Below are 13,109 nucleotides of genomic sequence, written 5' to 3' on the forward strand. Positions count from 1 at the left end.
CTCAAATTGGAGCCCATTTTGGATGCCGGCACCACAGGCGGAGGCTTAACCGACTACGCCACGGTGCTAGCAGATATGAAAATCCTGACTCTTCCCCTAAACCTGCCTTCCTAGGAAGACTAGGAATTTTTAGAGAATGGCCATCAGGTGGTCAACCTAAGACATCCTGTTTCCTTTTTTTTTCCCCCTAACTTCTCACATCCAAGCTATCAGTAAGTTCTCTTTGCTCCACTATCAAAATATTTTGCAAATCAACATACATTTTCTTTTTAAGATTTATTTATTTATTTGAAAAGCAGAGTTACAGAGAGAGGTAGAGACAGAGAGGTCTTCCATCCTCTGTTTCACTTCCCAGATGGCTGCAACAGCTGGAGCTGCGCCGATCCAAAGCCAGGAGCCAGGAGCTTCTTCCAGATCTCCCATGTGGGTGCAGGGGTCCAAGGACTTGGGCCATCTTCCACTGTTTTCCCAGGCCATACCAGAGAGCTAGATAAGAAGTGGACCAACTGGGACTCAATCCGGAGCCCACATGGGATGTCGGCACTGCAGGCAGTGGCTTTACCTGCTGTAGCAGTGCTGGCCCCTCTTTTTTTTTTTTAGATTTATGTTATTTATTTGAAAGGCAGAGTTACAGAGAAAGAGAGAGACAGACAGAAAGACCAAGACCTTCCATCGCTGGTTCACTCCTCAAATGGCTGCAACAGTCAGGACTGGACCAAACTGAAGCCAAGAGCCAGGAGCTTCTCCTGGGTCTCCTGGATGGGTGCAGGGACCCAAGCATTTAAGCCATCTTCTACTGCTTCCCCAAGCTCATTAGCATGAAGCTAAATCAGAAGTGGAGCAGCCGAGACTCCAACCAGTGCCTATATGGTATGCCAGCATTGCAGGCAGCATCTTTAACCCATTTTGCCACAACACTGACTCCCATTTATTTTTTTCCTAAAGTGTATTTATTTATTTGAAAGGCAGAGTGTTGGGGTGGGACGTATCCTCCATCCACTGGTTGACTCCTCAAATGCCCACAACAGGCTAGGCCAAAGCCAAGAGCGAGGAACTCTATCCAGGTTTCCCATATGGGTCATAGAGACCCAAATACTTAGGTAATCATCTGTTGCCTTCCCAGGTGCATTAGCAGGGAGCTGGATTGGAAGCGGAGCAGCTGGTACTCAAAATAGCGTCACAAGTAGCAGCTTAGGCCGCTTTGCTGCAACACCAGCTCCGCAGATCAAATGTTCTTACAGTTTCCTTTTCTTTTTATTTTTTGAAAGGCAGAGTTACTGAGAGGCAGAGGCAAACAGAGAGAGAGAAAGAGAGAGATCTTCATCCTCTGGTTCACTCTTCAAATGGCCGCAACAACCAGAGCTGGGCCAATCCAAGGGCAGGAGCTTCTTCTCGGTCTCCTACACAGGTGCAGGTGCCCAAGGAGTTGGGCCATTTTCTGCTGCTTTCCCAGGCCATAGCAGAGAGCTGGATGGGAAGTGGAACAGGGGAACTTGAACTGGCGCCCATACAGGATTCCAGCACAGCAGACGGCAGTTTTACCCGCTATGCTACAGCACCAGCCCCTCTTACCAGTTTCTAATGCATATCTCCTACTAATGATCCCCCTTGTTTATTGTACAAAGCTAACACTCTTTTTTTTTTTTTTAAGATTTATTTATTTATTTGAAAGAGTTACACAGAGGGAGGAGAGGCAGAGAGAGAGAGAGAGAGGTCTTCCATCTGATGGTTCACTCCCAGGTGGCCACAACAGCTGGCGCTGCGCCGATCCGAAGCCAGGAGCCAGGAGCTTCTTTCTGGTCTCCCTCGTGGGTGCAGGGGCCAAGGACTTGGGCCAGCTTCCTCTGCTTTCCCGGGCCATAGCAGAGAGCTGGACAGAAAGTGGAGCAGCCAGGTCTCGAACCGGCACCCATATAGGATGCCAGTGCTTCAGGCCAGGGTGTTAACTCACTGCGCCACAGCACTGGCCCCACACTCTTTTAAAGGTGATTCAAGTCACGTCTCTCTTGTCTTGAAAACTTCCAGTGACTACCTATTGTAATTAAAATCGAAATTCCTTCTTGTAGGTACACTAGCATTTATTGAATGATACTACATGCCAGGTGCTGTTAGGCGCTTTGCATCTATGTACTGACGTGATGTTCACAACAATCATCTTACAAAACAAGGTTGTAGCACAGGAAAGCTAAGTTGTGTCTGTGTGACGCAGCAATGCAGTGTAGTAATTTACAATTTTGCTTATATATAAAGCAAGAGCAAGTCACTCTCACAGGTGGAAAGACCCTTAACCTTCTCCGTAGGATGCCAGTGCAGTGCAGTGTCACTGTCTTCTCTTTATTTATACTAGCAAGTGGCAAAAGTTGGAGTGATTCTAATTTTGTTTCTGCTTGAAAAGTCATCTTGAAAAGAAAACTGCAATATGGTAATATGAGTAAAAAAAAAGTTAAGTGATGGATCTTAAAAATTCATGTATTTATTTGAAACTCAGAGTTACAGAGAAAAGGAAAGAAAGAGAAAAATATTCCATTTGCTGGATGAGTACAATTGCCAGATGACCACAATGGCCAGGGCTGGGCCAGGTCAAACTCAGGAGCTAGGAGCTTTTTCTGGGTTCTCCCATGTGAGTGCAGGGGGCCAAGCACTTGGGCCATCCTCCACTGCTATTCCCAGATCATTGGCAGGGAGCTGGATTGGAAATGGAGCAGCCAAGAAGCGAAAGCTACCCATACGGGATGCTAGTGTCACAGGCAGCGCCTTTATCCACTCGTGATGAATCTTGTGATGGATCTAAGAAACCAGAAATGATCATTGTGATTCTCGATATATTAGAGTATGTAGCTGCAAATTTGGTAAGCTCCATGATACAAATATTATTTTGCATGTGCTATCTAAAAGGAAAAGAACTTGTTTGTCCAGCTGTACTAACCAATGCAAAAATTTGTTATCAGGGAAATTATTCGCAATTGTCAAAAATTCAGGTTTTTTTCCCTAAAGATTTATTTATTTATTTTGAAAGTCAGAGTAAGAGAAAGAGAGATCTTCCATCTGCTGGTTCACTCCCCAGATGGCTGCAATGGCTGGAGCTGAGCCAGGCCAAAGGGACACAAAGCACTTGGGCCATCTGCTGCTACTGTTTGCAGGCCATTATTATACAAATAATTAGTTACATGTTTATGACACCTTCCTGGAAATGGAACAGCCGAGACTTGAACTGGTACCCAAATGGGATGCAGTCATCACAGACGTGGCTTTACCTGCTATGCCACAATGCCAGCCCCATAAATTAGGTATTAACGAAAGTTGTGTGGCGTTCATGGAGATTGTCTAAAGCATGGTTGTTGCCTTCTTAGAGTTAGAAAGACAAAACCACTCTACACAAAACAGGAGCCAATGAGACTGAAGTCTGTAATAATTGGTACATATCCAAGTGCTGAGGGTTTTAGAAAAGAAAGTGGAAAATCTCAGCCAGGAGGAGTTGGTGAAACAGTTGTGGCTGCTTGTGACATACCCAAACAATCTCCTTTAGTTGCAGGACCAGCTTTGCCCCCAGATTACAGAAGCAGTAGTTCAGATTCATCAGACAGTGATGAGGACAGTAGTTCTTTGTATGAAGAAGGAAATCAAGAATCTGAAGATGACGACTCTGGTCCAACAGCAAGGTCAGTCACTCACTTAAATGACAAGCCAAGCTTCAAACCTAGTGAAGTTGGCTGGAACAGAGAACTAGTAAGGGGATGTCATATTTGCATTTTTACAGCAAAGGAAGAAATCATTTTGTGTGACATTTTATGAACTGTGCATTCTACAATGAAGTTTATTCTAGTAGATAACTGTAGAGACAACTAGTATTTCAATAAAAATTTTCTATAAGGGATTTTTTCCTTCAGGTATTATTGACTATTCTAGATAAATCATCAAGTTTCTTTTTAAAAATTATATGTGTGGTATATATGTCTTGTTTATAATACTTTCCTTCTAATCTAGCTTTACCCTGCTCAGGCTGTGTAAATAGGCAGTTGGATGACAGGGTTTTCTGATACATTTTATAGAATATGAAAAATAGCAACTTCCTCAAATAAGACTAAAAGTCAAAGTCATGAAGTTTTCTCTGAGAAGCATCTAACAAATAGAGAATGGAAACTCTGGTACATGGAATGTTTAATACCACAGAAGATGTAGAATAGTGAAACATAACTGCTGTAAAGAAGTAACTAGTTTCTAACAATTTAGGCTAAAAATAAATTCCAGGATGAGATTAGTTAAGAACTGCTGTGATATCCTTTTTTTATTAATTTTGCAAGTTAGGATATTGTTTAAGTGTTTCTACAACCAATGTCAATGCTTCCATTCAAAATTAAATTCTCCCTCTCTGAAAAATATTTTGACATACATTCTGGTAAATTTTGTACTATTGTATTTTCAGAAAGCAGAGGAGAAATGAAGGTGATGATGATGATGACGACGACGATGGATTTTTTGGACCAGCCCTTCCTCCCGGATTTAAAAAGCAGGATGATTCTCCTCCAAGGTGACAATATGTGATATTTCAGGCCAGTCTTTTCTAGATATTTCAACTGCTATGTATTGACTCATTAGAGTTGTCTGAAAATTTTTTTAACTTATGTATTTATATAACATTTAAAATAGAACATTATTAAGGAAAAGTACATGTTCCCTATAATACAAATAATTGGTTACATGTTTATGACACCTTCCATAGTTTACAAACACTTCCACATCTCTTACTTGATCTCACAGAAGTGTTTTGTGGTAGGCTGGCTAGAACATCAGCCCTTTCCCTGCTTTTCTCTTTTTGTTTGTTTATTTTTGAGAGGCGGAAAGAGAGACAGACAGACTGGAACCATCACTGGTTCACTCCCCAAATGCCTACAGAGCCTGGCAAGCTGAAGGCAGGAGCTAGGAACTCAGCCTACATGAGGGGCAGGAACTCAGCTACTTCAGCCATGACTGCTGCCTTCCAATGTCCACATTAGCAGGAAGCTGGAACCAGGAATTGAACCCAGGCCCTCCAGTATAAGACGGGGCCATCCTACTGGCATCTTAACCGCTAGGCCAAATGCCAGCCCCTCCCCAGTATGCAAGAGCACCTAGAAAAAGTTGCTGCTTATTTTATATTTAAAATGTATTATTGCATTTGGCAGCATATGATTTCCATGTAATTTTGGTCCTTTTAGTTATAGCAGTCAGTCTATTTCTTATTTTCGTATGGTCCAAAGCTAAGAATGATTTTTATGTTTTTAAAGAGTAGTTTCAAGCACAAAAAGACATATTCCAGGACCCCATATGTGGCCCTCAAAATCTAAAATTTGCTACCTGAGGGTGGGCATTTGGCACAGCAGTTAAGATGCTACCTGGGACACCTGTATACCATATTAGAGTGCCTAGATCAATTCCCAGTTCCTCAGTTTCCAATCAGCTTCCTGATGATGTACACCATCAGAGGCAAGAAATGGTTCTAGTCCTTGGGTCCATTTCAGCCAAGTGGCAGGCCCAGATTCAGCCTGGCCATTGTGGAAATTTGGGGAATGAACCAGTGAATGGAAGATCTCCATCTATCTGCCTCTTTTTTTCTGTCTCTCTGCCTTTCAAATAAAGTAAAAATAAATAATGTTTCTTTAATGTATTATCTGGCTCTTTATAGAATGTATGCTGACCCCTGGAATATAATATTCCTTTTAAGAAAACATATTACAGGGCCAGGTGTTTGGTGCAGCAATGAAGCTGCATCCCATAACAGAGTGCCTGGGTTCGAGTCCCAGTTCTCCCCTCCATTCTAGCTTCCTGCTAGCATCCTGGGAGGCAGCAGATGATGGCTCAAGTATGTGGGTCCTTGCCAACCATGTGGGAGACCCACAATGAATTCCTGGCTCCTGGCTTTGGCCTGCCAAGCCCAGGCTCTTGCAGGCATTTGGGGAGTGAATCAGTGGATAGGAGAGCTCTGTATCTCATTTGCTTTCTCTCTGCCTTTCAAATAAATTACATTATAAAATTTTTAAAAAGAAAGCGCATTGTGTGGTGAGCATCTCTAATCCCAAAATCCAAAACGCCTCAAATAAAAAATTTTTTTTAGAAATACAGAAAAACTAAACATTTTATTTTTGAGACACTCAGGGAGAAAAAAAAACTCTCATTCACTGATTCACTCTCCAAATGCTCCCTAATGGCAGAACTCAGTCTAGGTCTCCCACATGGGTGACAGGAACTCAGTCACTTGAACCATTACTGCTGTTTTCCAGGGTCCACATTAGCAGGAAGCTGGAGTTGGGAATGAGATGGTATTGGACCCAGGCACTCCAGTATGGAGTCTTTTTTTTTTTTTTTTTTAAGATTGCTTTACTTATGAAAGGCAGACTTGCGAGAGGCAGAGGCAAAGAGAGAGAGAGAGGTCTTCCATCCACTGGTTCAATCCCTAAATGGCCACAATGGCCAGAGCTGCACCTATCTGAAGCCAGGAGTCAGGAGCTTCTCCCAAGCCTCCACACAGTTGCAGGGGCCCAAGGACTTGGGCCATCTTCCACTGCTTTCACACAGGCCATAGCAGAGAGCTGGATTGGAAGTGGTGCAGCCGGGACTCCAACTGGCGCCCATATGGAATGCTGGCACTGCAGGCAGCAGGCAGTAGCTTTACCTGCTATGCCACAGCACCAGCCTCAGTAGGCGTCTTTACTGATAGACTAAACACCCAGCCCATGAAATTTTTTGAGAGCCACAAGTCTGACAGTTCATATGTACACAAATTTTTTTTTCTTGTACAGAATTATTAAATAGGTTTTATAAAATTAACTTCAGGCTATGTGTATAAGGTATATGTGAAATGAAAAACAAATTTCATGTTTAAATATGGGTGTCATCTCCAAGGCATCTGCTTGGGTATGTGCAGATATTCCAAAATCTGAAACAGTTCTGGTTCAAAACATTCCAGGTAAGGGATACTTACCTGTACTTAGGTGTATAGTGACATCTTTTTCTTTTCTTTTCTTTTCTTTTTTTTTTTTCCAAGTTATATTTATTTATTTGAAAGGCAGAGTCAGAGAGAGAGATAATCTCGCATCTTTTGGTTCACTTCTCAAATGGCCATAATGGCCAGGACTAGGCCGGGCAGAAGCCAAGAGCTTCATCTGGCTCTCCCACATGGTACAGGAGCCCAGGTACTTGGGCCATCTTCCGCTGCTTTCCAAGGTGCATTTGCAAAGAGCTGTATTGGAAGTGGAGCAGCCAAGACATGAGCCTGTGCCCATCTACTGTACCACAACACCAGCCCCAGTGACATCTTTCTTGTGAATTGTATTTTGGTAATAAAATATACGTGTGAAGTAAATAGCTGGTAGCATATATCAGAGTCAGAAACCTTTTCTGCAACCACAGAGTGTCCTCATTATATTCTTTTGCTGTATTTTAAATTTTCAGTACCAGTAATTTTTTTTTAAGATTTATTTATTTATGTAAAAGGTAGAGTTACAGAGAGGCAGAGGCAGAGAGAGAGAGAGAGATCTTCTATCTGCTGGTTCACTCTCCAAATGACTGCAACGGCCAGGAGCCAGCATTTTCATCTAGATCTCCCATGTAGGTACAGGGGCCCAAGGTCTTGGGCCTTCTTTCACTGCTTTTCCAGGTGCATTAGCAGGTAGCTGGATTGCAAGTGGAGCAGCTGGAACTCGGACCAATGTCCATCTGGGATGCCAACACTGCAGGTTGCAGCATTACCCATACACCACAGTGCTGTCCCCAGTACCAGTAATTTTATCTCTGCAAGTCCCCTAAAGCCAGAAAATTGAGCTGTAATCACATTTGTAGATCTGCTAAAAATTGTACTGTGAAAAAAACTCGTGATGTACTTGTAGTTTATAAATGAGAAGTAATTGGATCTTTCTACAATGGCAAACTTCCTTGTCCTTCATACACAAAATTGTTCTCAGAGAAGTTTCAAATACCAAGATGAGATGATTAAATGGTCACAATCAGAACCCAGACTTTCTGCCTGCTGGAACTGCTTCTCCTCTGTCAGGAAGCCTGTCTGTGAGGTTCTAACTGAACACAGTGCAACCTGGAAAGTTCAAGTTAGGACTTTAGTGCCACCTGGGTTGGGAATATCGGCACAGTGACAACTATGGAAAAAACCTTGGTACAAAAGCAAGGATGAATTAATGTAAGACACTGGAAAATGTCTCCCCCCCTGCCCCAAATAAAGTAAGGTTGCGTCTTTCTAAGACTGAGAATTCATGAGATTCCATCTTTTAAACTGATGACGGTTCCCTCAGGATGTGGTAATAGAGCATCTCATGTGAACTTTGGCATCATGAGATCAAACTCCAGCTCAGAAACTTACGCATTGTGTTAACCTTGGGCATTATTTTGCTCACCAAAAAGTGGGATGAGTTATACAGGGTGATTTTTTTTTATATACAGGGTGATTTTAAAGAAACAAAAAGGTACATGGGTAGAAATGTGCTTATTAGCACAGCATCTTTTCCTCTTCCTGTAGGTCTCAGTAAACTACCTGCATACTTCTATATTGTTCCTGGATAAGTGTATACTTATACACTAATATGTATAGTTTTTTTTTTTTGACAGGCAGAGTGGACAGTGAGAGAGAGAGACAGAGAGAAAGGCCTTCCTTTACCGTTGGTTCACCCTCCAATGGCCGCTGCGGTCGGCACACCACGCTGATCCGAAGTCAGGAGCCAGGTGCTTCCTCCTGGTCACCCGTGCATGTGCAGGGCCCAAGCACATGGGCCATCCTCCACTGCACTCCCGGGCCATAGCAGAGAGCTGGACTGGAAGAGGGGCAACTGGGACAGAATCCGGCACCCCAACCGGGACTAGAACCCGGTGTGCCAGCACCACAGGCGGAGGATTAGCCTATTGAGCCGTGGTGCCGGCCAAATATGTATAGTATTTTATACCACCGTGGTATATTTACAGAAGATTGCTGACATCTGTTGTATGTATGTGCAGTACTTGTATCCTTAGAAGAACTCAGTTCCTTCTTAAGTAGTTCTGACTGTAATTATAATGCCCCTAAGGTGTTTTTTAGAGGATAGTGAAAATAAAACTGAAAGAAAGCCAAAGAAAAAATAGAAAAAGGCCTTCACAGATTTTAGTGCTTCATAGGGACTTTTTTTTTTTTGATGATTATTTAAGAAGCAAAAATAGTTCTTTTTCGGAAGTGGGCATGTGCCAGTGTCACAAAAATTAGGGATTATTGATTTAGTACCTAATTGTTGATTAACAAGTAGAGAGTTAGAATGCAGGGGCTTCGCTGTGACGTAGTGGGTAAAGCCGCCGCCTGCAGTGCCGGCATCCCAAATGGGTGCCAGTTAGAGACCCTGCTACACCATTTCGGATCCAGCTCTCTGTTTTGACCTGGGAAAGCAGTGGAAAATGGCCCAAGTGCTTGGACCCCTGCACCCTTATGGAAGACCTGGAAGAAGCTCCTGGCTCCTGGCTGCAGATTGGTGCAGCTCCAGCTGTTGTGACTATCTGGGGAGTAAACCAGTGGATGGAAGACCTCTCTCTCTGCCTCTACCTCTCTGTAACTCTGCCTTTCAAATAAATAACTAAACCTTTGAAGAAAAAAAAAAGAATGCAAAAATTGTTTTTTTTTTTAAAGATACCTATTAGAAAAATACTAGGCAGGAACTGGTATTGAGGCTCAGTGAGTTGAGCTGCCGCCTGCATTACAGGCATCCCATCTGAGCACCAGTTTGAGTCCGACTGCCCTGCGTCCTATCTAGCTCCCTGCTAATGTGGCTGGGAAAGCAGCAGAGAATGGCCCGAGTACTTGGGCCTCTGCTATCTATGTGGAAGACCCAGGTGGGGCTCTGGGCTCTGGGCTCCTGACTGGGCCATTTAGAGAAGAACCAGTGGATGGAGCATCTCTCTGTGTGTGTTTCTCTCCCTCTCTGTCTGTCCCTCTCTCTTTATAACTCTGCCTTTTAAATAAATAAAATCTTAATTAAAAAAGAAAAGGAAAAATACTAGGCAATACTATTAAAAATATGTTAAGTAAAATTCTCACTTTATTATCTGGCTTTATTGCTTTTGTGAACTTTTATTCTGAAACTGTTTTTTAAAGCCAGGAGGAATGATAAAAGTACATTTTATTTTTCAGGCCCATAATAGGTCCTGCATTGCCACCTGGTTTCATTAAATCTCCACAGAAAAGTGACAAAGGCAGACATGATCCAAGAAAACCGGTTTCATCACATCTCAATTCTGAGGTTTGGCAAGTTTTAATTTAAAGAATAAGATGTAACAAACTCAAAACTTTATAAAGATTTGGTTCTAGTCAGATTAATTTAACTTGGTACCATAAGTAGATGAAATCAAAAGTTGTTACAAACCTGAGATTCTTTTAGAAAAATAACAAGGTGCAGTGGGTGTTACCTATTCAGGCTTCTTATCTTTGAAGGGAGGCCTTAAAAATGTTAGAGAACCAGAACATGATGAGAAGTTTAAGGATTTTTACCTGAAGGAGAGAAAGCTGAGGGGTTTTTTAATAGTTAACTCTGATATCCAGCTCTGGTACCTGTGTTGTAACAAATGCACTGGATGTATAAGTGATTTAACAAAAAGATCCAATGATTTTGGGGGGATAAGGTATGAAAGCTGTTTTTCTCCCTAACTGCTGATATTGTAGAGGACTTTATAATTTGTAATACATTTTTGTCATACGTGGGTCTTTTATCTTCTTCACAGCCTCATGAAATACAGATTATCTACATTTTACAGATTCAAAACAGCAAAGAAATTGGATAGCTTACCCAGCATTGTATAATGTTTGTTTAGCAAAGCCATGTTGGAGGCCTGGTTTTATGACTTTAATGGCCTGCTCGTTCTGCTACGCTATAGAACCTTCCTGCACATGAGTTCATCTGACCAAGAGACTCCTGTTGCTCTCCACTGAGAATTCACATTACACTGAAAGGAAATATAATACAGTGGTCAAGGTCATGAACTGCAGAGTCATTTACTTATTCTGTCAATAAATTTCTAGAGCACCTGCAGTGTGTCAGACACATAGTCCCAGAAGTGAATCTGTCAACAAATTGTATTGTTCCTGCCTTCAAAAGTCATGCAGAATCCAGCCACTTCTGCACCCACCCTGGCCTGAGTGACCATATTTCACCTCTTTGGTCCTCATGTTTCACATAGCCCTTCCCCCTCTCCTTCCTCTTCTCAACACAGCAGCTAAAGTCTGCATGAGATTAAGTCAAATTGGTAGCACTCAAAACCATCAAATCGCTGTTCCTTGGCTTTTATATTTTCAAAATAAAAAGTTGGGGAAAAACTTTTTCAAAGATGTAGCATAAGTCAGCTTTGTTCATACTTACAATTTTGTCCTAACCTACCTATGTAGCAAGTGGGTAATTTATATGATTGCCTAGGTAGTACCTTAGCTTCTCTTAGCAAAATGTGAGAGATGGGGGACTGGAATTACACTGTAGCATAGCTGATTAAGGTACCCTTGGTTCTCAGTTGTTTGCTTTATAAATGCCCTTTAATAAAACCTTTTTCAGATTTTGGTTTTCAGATTCTGTTTCTCAAAGAGGAGCTTCTCTTAGTCTCATTCACAAGATTATACTTCCAAATTAAGTCATATACAATAATACTAATGGTTAGCACTAATTGAGCATCTACCACAAGCCAGACACTGCAAAGCACAGTGCCAGCGTAAATTTACTCTAATCCAAATAACACTTGTGAATGTAGTATATCAGGTAGAATACTGTCAACTACAAATAACAGAAAAGCCAGCTCAAAGTGGAATTTCGTCTTAACCTACTTAGTTGACAAATGGGTTATTTGTGTAATTTCCTTGGTGGTATATATTCTATATTCTTAAAATATGGAAAATGTGTTTTACATATCTAGAAGTAAACTCATTCCACAGTTGGTTAATTCAGCAATCTAATGATCCCATCAAGGGCTCCAGTTTTTTCCATCTCTCTGCTCTACTATCTGTGGTATGTAAATTATCTGCGACTGCTTCATACCAGGAAGCCTACCAAATATCTAAGATTCATAAGCAGGTGGCAATGTCTGGACACAGAAGGGGCATAGTCCCTTTCCTAGACCCCTTGTTTAAAAAGAGAAAAATTGCTGAAGGTTTCCTGTAGATCTCCCCTCATGTTTGTTTACCCAACACCATACTCATGCATAAACAGTCAGTTGGACAAGAAGAATGACCAGTGATTGGATTAAAATTACCAACACTTCCTTCCAGGAGTCAGAGAAATTTCCATTTTCCTAAGAAGGACATGACTCCAAAGAAAATGAACAAAATACAGGGTTCTCTTGGAAGTAGAGTTATAATTGGTAGGAGTTGTTGCATGCCCATCTAAAAGACAAGGAAAGGCTTAGAAAACATGCTTGGGGTCACATGACTAGTACAATGACAGAGCCTTAAACTAGGTCCATCTAACTCTGCAACCCAAACTAGAGTCCCATAAGGTATATAATTTATATTGTGTTTCTGGGTAAAATAATGTACCCTTAAAAAAATCGTAAAAAGTAACTTAATGAGAATACCAAAATTGTTTTATTATATTGATTGGATTTGGGCTTATGATTCTGATTTCTTTGATGTTTTAAGTTTCTGTGTTGGGCATAATTTTCTCTCTGCTTTTCCATTGTCTCATTTAGTTTATGTTTCCTGACATCTTAAGTGATCTTTATTTCCAAAAAGCTTCAGATATTATCCTATCAAGACATGCTGAAATTCTACTTTTATAAAATTGTCTTTTAATAGATAGAAGTGAAAAGGTTCACTATGTCTTTTATGTCTGCTCACTATGTCAGCAAATATTTACATTGGGAGTTACAAACAACATTTAAGGTAACACCTATGACATCAAAGAGCTTACTAATATAGAGATAAGCTATAAACACTTGAAAAGTGAAAACACTAACAGCTGAGATTAAACAATAGAGGGGCTTCTGTCACCTAAGTAGGAAAATTACTGGCCTTAAATACTGATTTTAGAACCTCAGTGTATTTATCTTTTTTATATGTCCTCCTCTAAGTCTAGGTTTCCTCAAAGAGACAACAAGAATCCTGTCATTTCATAGTTTTGTTACAAGGATCA

General features: G+C 41.3%; 1 protein-coding gene across 3 annotated transcripts in view; it reads left to right on the forward strand.

Moving 5' to 3' along the window:
- GPALPP1 (GPALPP motifs containing 1) overlaps window positions 1–13,109 on the forward strand; it is a 45,133-nt gene that overhangs the window by 4,479 nt on the left and 27,545 nt on the right. For all 3 annotated transcript variants that reach the window (XM_070048792.2, XM_051850041.3, XM_051850040.3), the window contains exons 2-4: window positions 3,527–3,659; window positions 4,424–4,528; window positions 10,133–10,241. In XM_070048792.2, coding sequence (XP_069904893.2) covers window positions 3,527–3,659; window positions 4,424–4,528; window positions 10,133–10,241 — 347 coding nt within the window. The remainder of the gene's footprint in view (window positions 1–3,526; window positions 3,660–4,423; window positions 4,529–10,132; window positions 10,242–13,109) is intronic.

Source organism: Oryctolagus cuniculus, chromosome 9 (assembly GCF_051225735.1).
Source record: "Oryctolagus cuniculus isolate XC-2025 breed Fujian yellow rabbit chromosome 9, ASM5122573v1, whole genome shotgun sequence".
In the NCBI taxonomy this organism is placed as follows: Eukaryota; Metazoa; Chordata; class Mammalia; order Lagomorpha; family Leporidae; genus Oryctolagus; species Oryctolagus cuniculus.